The 6,175-nt window shown below is 36.6% G+C and overlaps 1 protein-coding gene across 1 annotated transcript; it reads left to right on the top strand.

The window, feature by feature from the left end:
• The first annotated feature begins 643 nt into the window (after window positions 1-643).
• LOC140514622 (olfactory receptor 4K14-like) lies at window positions 644-3,147 on the top strand. Its single transcript, XM_072625124.1, has 2 exons — window positions 644-1,599; window positions 3,002-3,147. The coding sequence occupies exons 1-2, from the start codon at window positions 693-695 to the stop codon at window positions 3,145-3,147; spliced, it is 1,053 nt and encodes a 350-aa protein (XP_072481225.1). The 5' UTR covers window positions 644-692.
• Window positions 3,148-6,175: the final 3,028 nt, after the last annotated feature.

Raw genomic sequence — 6,175 nt, 5'->3', positions numbered from 1 at the left:
AGAATAGTATTGTAATCGTGATTCATAGAGATAATTTTAAAAAATATACTGAAAACCTCCTGGGACCTTTTTTTTTTCTTTTACAATTAAGAATGGGATATTCTTTTCCAAGTTAATGCAAAACATTTAACTTCATTGCTTGAATTACAATTCAGAGGCTGTGGTTATTGTAGGGCATCAATCAGATCATTTTTCACTTACTAGAATTTTTTTTAAATTTTTTTCTAGCTTATTATGAAAAGGGCTTCTTATACACATCTCTTTCACTTAGTTTTGATCAGCTTTCCCTCAACTGTCCCTTTTTTTCAGGAGTCTTCCTTCTCCCAGTCTCCCTCCACCTTTTTACTTTTCCCTCTTCATCCATAATCATTTTTTCAGCTAAAACTATTACTTTTGGAATATTTCAATGAGATAATATAGTTATTTTTTCAAATATTACACATACCCCTTTGATCAGATGTTCCTTTTCCCTTGTGGTATGTGCACCTCACATAGGTTGGGAACCCATAATCTCTCAAATCATATTGTCATATATATTACTGTGCGACTGGTTAAGTGAACATAAGATGTGGTTTCATATTTATGTGGGAGAATATTTATTTGAACATTAAAGTTATAGAATTAAGCCCTTTTACATTCTAATATTATTTTTCTTATTTTCTTCAAGAGGTTTCTAGTAAAGACTTGAATGAATGGCTGAAGGAAATCATTCTACAGTGTCTGAGTTTGTGCTGTTGGGCCTTTGTGATTCATGCGAACTTCAGATTTTCTTTTTTATTTTCATATTGGTGCTCTACCTGGTAATTGTTTTAAGTAATACATTTATTGTGATTTTAGTTATCACTGACTCTCATCTCCATTCCCCCATGTATTTTCTGCTGTCCAACCTCTCTTTTGTTGATTTGTGGCTTTCCTCAGTCACTACTCCAAAGATGATCACAGACTTGCTCAAGGAAAACAAAACCATCTCCTTTGGGGGCTGCATGTGTCAGATCCTTTTTGTGCATTTTGCTGGAGGGTGCGAGATGACGCTGCTTGTGACCATGGCCTATGACCGTTATGTAGCCATATGCAAGCCACTCCACTACACAAACATCATGAGCCAAAGAAGATGCATTTGGCTTGTAATGATCTCATGGACTATTGGATTTGTACATTCTATGAGTGAATTCGCTGTGATTGTACAGCTGCCTTTCTGTGGCCCTAGTGTAGTGAACAGTTTTTTCTGTGACATCCCGCTGGTGATTGAACTTGCCTGCATTGACACCTATTCCCTGGGAATCTGGATGAATTATGATAGTGGTAGTCTTGCTATGACATGCTTCATTATCTTACTGATCTCCTATACTTACATCCTTTTTACAGTCTGCCATTACTCCAAAGATGGGGCATCCAAGGCTCTCTCCACTTGTACTGCTCATATCATGGTAGTGGTGTTATTCTTTGGGCCCTGCATCTTCATCTATGTGTGGCCACTTAATATAACATCACTGGACAAATTTTTGGCTGTGTTTTACTTAGTCATTACACCCCTCTTGAATCCAGCTATCTATACATTTAGAAACAAAGAGATGAAAATTTCCCTGAGAAGATTTGTAAGTCAGTATGTGAGTTCTAGGTGAAATCTGTAAGAACTTTGTAATTAACAGATCTATATTTCATGCATCTCAGTGGACAAATCAATGTCTTCCAGCATGTTGCATTTAATTACAGGTACTTGATTTGCAAATAAAAGTTATCATATAAAATGGGATAATATACAAAATTAGTGTGTTGATAATCAAATTAATAAATATTTATTGTTGTTCTTTGTTAGTATATTACACATTATTATATTGTACTTGTAATAAATAATTGAATAAAGTAAATACGCATCTTACCATAGAAATTTACTGCCTTGTCTCCATGAGCAATGTTCCATGATCGCTTGTTTTCATGTTTCCAGAAAAATCCATCTATCTTGATAGATCTGTAGATGAGTAGACTTCATCTATCAAGTGGTGCCAGTGGAATTGGTTTGGTGACTGCGTTCTTTCTGAAGTTCAACATAGAATGTGAATTTCAAGGATTAGTTCATTTTTGTCTTTTGTTCCTGGCACGGAGTCCACTGCTTGATACACAGTGGGCAGTTAGTAAACGCTTGTTGATTGATTTATTGAGGCCTCATTTTTGACCTTTATCACAATTGGGATCTTAGAAATTGTTAGTGATTATGTTTAATTTGTTAAATTTAAATGACTTTTGAATAATGAGGAAAAAAGGTAACAGGAGCACTAACTCTTCCCTTCTCATCTCATAAGAAAAGAGAAATTTTTTTTAAGAGTGAGAAAAAAGGAAATCAATATACAAGGCAGAAAGAAATGTACAGGTTTCAGATGTCATTTTAGAGTGTTTTCACCCACTCACAAGGAATTGTATGAAATTAAGCCTAAGGTATATGCATAACATAATATCATTCTTTGAAGTGCGAGTAACCAGCTCCTCCTTCCTCAATCCCAAACAAAAATGCCCAAGCAAAATCCTCTTGGGGGTGTGTTTTCCCAACACTGACCTTGCATGCACTCTCAGGTACAGGCACTAAAAAATCAAGTTCCAATCTTACCAATGCTCCAGCCTGACTTCCAAGTCCTGAAGGGTGACTGGGCAAGAAAAACATCAGGGTGGGGTCCCTGGGGTACAGGGCACTGCCCCCCCTACCATAGGCAACTCCACCCCCTGAGTCCCAAACTTTCCCAGGAGAATACTGAAAAAAAAACACACTCAGTGCCTTGCTGAGCATTCCTCATCTTGCCTCCTGGCTGAATTCTGAGCTCCTGGGTTCCTCCTCCTCGAGCAGGAGCCACCTCTTCCCTGGGTCTGCAAGCAGGCAGCTCTCCACTCCAAGTTCTGCCCCTTTTCCATTACTCACTTCTCAAAGGTTGGCACACTGGTAATTTTCCCGTTCCTGATCAAAGGCTCATTTCTAAGCTCTTGTAGTTCTGGTCTGGATTCTGAATACAAGGTACTTTCAGAGACTTCATCCCTCTGGCAATGTCAGGAGCTGGGCTAATCCACTTGAACCCTGGCTCTAGCCATCCTCACCTCCTGGGGCTCCACAGAATCATATCCACCACAACTGGGAAACAACAGACTATTATTCCAGTCTGAGAAAACCTCATTCTTTCCTTTTAATTTATAAATCATACTACCGATCTCAACATAATGTAAAAGCAAGCACCCTGACATAAACAGGAGAGCTTACTATCATAGTTTCTTAGATCTGCACTTCTACAAGGAAGAGTAACTTGATGGGTCAAGAACCACTTTAATCGGGCACACACACACACACACACACACACACAATTCACTTAGCTAAGGGGAAAAAGTTAGCTTCTAGAAAGTCAGAGAAAATATAGAGAAATCAAAATCAACAGACAGTGCTTCCAGCTGCCTGACATAAGCAATACATACATCATAGATTGCCTAACCATAAGGAATACCAACATCTGGGTTTTCAAAGTCTAGGGATCCTTAGTGGCTGCCCAGAATCTCATCTGGTCAGACAACACACTTCAAATCAGTAAGTCCCACCAAAATGATTTTTAAAATCAAATAGGATAGGTAGAGGAAAATTTACATGAAAAATGAGAGCAAAGGAAGAAAATTATGAAAAGGCAATTAACAGGCTGATAAAAGACATACCAAAAATGCTGAAGAAAGTAATATCTTAAGCAACAGAATTGGTCATGTGAAAAGGGAGGCACAAAAATTCACTGCTGAAAACAACTCCTTTAAAAGCAGAAATGCTGAAATGGAAAAAGATATACACAACCTCAATGAAAAAATAATTCTTGAAAAATGAGAGAGAGAGAGAGAGAGAGAGAGAGAGAGAGAGAGAGAGAGAGAGAGAGAGAGAGAGAGAGAGAGAATAATAAATGGGGAGAAAATTATGTGGAGGGAAATACATAGTAGCCATAATTGTGAAAAAAGTTTCACAAAATAATTTCTCTGACAAAGACCTATTTTCTCACATACATAGAGAAGTGACTCAAATTTACAGAACTAAGAGCCATTCATCAATTGATAAATGGTCAAAGTATATGAACAGGCAGTTTTTAGAAGAAGCAATTAGGAAAAATTCAAATTAAAGCATCTCTGAGCTACCACTCTACATCCATCAGATTGGCTCAAATTATGAGAAAAGAAAATGACAAATGTTGAAAGGCATGTGAGAAAATTGAGGTGTTAATGTACTATTGGTGAAGTTGTATACTGATTCATCCATTCTGTAGAGCAATTTGGAACTATGTCCAAGGAGCTATAAAACAATGCATATCATGAACTGTTTTGATCAGAGCTTAAAGTAAGCTGAGCTACAGATGTGCCTGATGCTGAAATGAATGTCTGATGATGTAAAGATTCATATTGCATAGGAATCTGGAATGTAAGATTTACGAATCAAGGTAATCTGGATGTGGTCAAACAGGAGATGGAATGGTTAAACGTCAACATCTTGGGTGTCAGTGAACTTAAATGGACATAAATATGTGAATTATACTCAGGTTATCATTGCCTATATTATTATGGGCAGGAATACAGTAGAAGAAACAGATTAGCCCTCACAATCAATAAAAGGATGAGGAAAGCAGAACTGGGGTATAATCTCAAAAATAACACAATGATAACAGTTTTAATTCAAGGGAAACCATTCAACTTCATAGTAATATAAGTCTAGGCCAAAGTTGATAAATTATATGAAGGCCTACAATATCTTCTCGAAATAACAGCAAAAAAGTTGAGTTCATTATAGGGGATTTCAAAGCTTAAGAAGGCAATCAAAATGGAGTTATAATAACAGACAATTTAGACCCTGTAGGACAAAATGAAACAGAGCAGTGACTAATATAATTTTCTTATGATAACTCATTAGTTACAGCAAACACTTTTTCAACAACCCAAAAAGCCACTCTTTGTTGTAGTTGAGTTGTTTTTCAGTCATGTCTGCCTATAACTGACCTCATTTGGGGTTTTCTTGGTACAGATACCATAGTGATTTACCATCTCCTTTTCCGGCTCATTTTACAGATGAGGAAACTGAGGTAAACAGAGTTAGGTGACTTGCCCAGGATTACACAGCTAGTAAGTCTCTGAGGTCACATTTCAACTTCTAAAAATGAGTCTTTCTAACTTCAGGCCCAGAACTCTATCCGCTCTGCCACCTAGTTGCCCTAAAGGTGACTGACTACAAATAGAAAATATCAGATGCTCAATATTAAAATCAGATTGATTATATATTTTGTAGTCAAAGGTGAAGAAGCTCTATACATTAAAAACAAAACCTGGAGTTCACTGTACCTCAGATCATGAACTTCTTATTGCAAAATTCAAAAAAATAGGGAAAACCTTCAGATCATATAGGTGTGAGCTAAATAACATTCCTTATGAATATGAAGTGGAAATGATGAATAGATTTAGTGGATTGAATCTAGTAGATAGAGTGCCTGAAGAACTATATACAGCAGTTCACATTTACAGGAAGCAGCAACAAAAAGCATCCCTAAAAAAAGAAAATCAATAAAGGAAAATGAGTTTCTGATTAGGCTTCACAAATAGTTGAGGAAAGGTGGAAAGCAAAAAGTAACGGAGAAAGGGAAAGATATATGTAGCTGAATGCAGAATTCCAAAGAACAGCAAGAAGCGCTAATTTTTTTTTTTTTTAATGAACGTTGCAATGAAATGGATGAAAATAGTAGAATGGGAAAGACACATCTCTTCAAGAATGTTTGAGATGTTAAGGGAACATTTCATGCAACAATGGACATGATAGAAGACAAAAATGTTAGGGACTTAACAGAAGCAACAAAACTAAAAATGAAGTGGGAAGACTATACAGAAAACTCTGAAAAGAAGAATCTTAACATCACCAATAATCACAATGGTATGGTTCCTGATCTACAATCAGACATTCTGGAGAATGACGTTTAGTACCTTATGAAATTTTACTAACAATAAAGCTAGGAGTAGGGACAGTATTCCATCTGAGATACTGAAAGTCTTAAAAGATGATGTTGTTAAAGTGCTGCACTCAAGATGTCAGCAAGTCTAGAAAACTCAGCAGTAGTCACTAGATTGGAAAAAACATCATTTTACATCCTAGTCATAAAGTAAGGCAATGCCAAAGAACGTACAAATTACT

The sequence above is a fragment of the Notamacropus eugenii genome, chromosome 7 (assembly GCF_028372415.1).
Source record: "Notamacropus eugenii isolate mMacEug1 chromosome 7, mMacEug1.pri_v2, whole genome shotgun sequence".
NCBI lineage: Eukaryota > Metazoa > Chordata > Mammalia > Diprotodontia > Macropodidae > Notamacropus > Notamacropus eugenii.
The sequence above is the reverse complement of the archived record's forward strand: the minus strand, read 5'-3'. Positions and strand labels throughout refer to the sequence as shown.

Excerpts from the sequence above, each read along its gene's own strand:
- LOC140514622 (XM_072625124.1), top strand. The coding sequence starts at position 693 with ATGGCTGAAGGAAATCATTCTACAGTGTCTGAGTTTGTGCTGTTGGGC. Across the intron at positions 1,600-3,001 it reads TTCCCTGAGAAGATTTGTAA|GTACTTTCAGAGACTTCATC; the intron begins GTCAGTATGTGA and ends TCTGAATACAAG.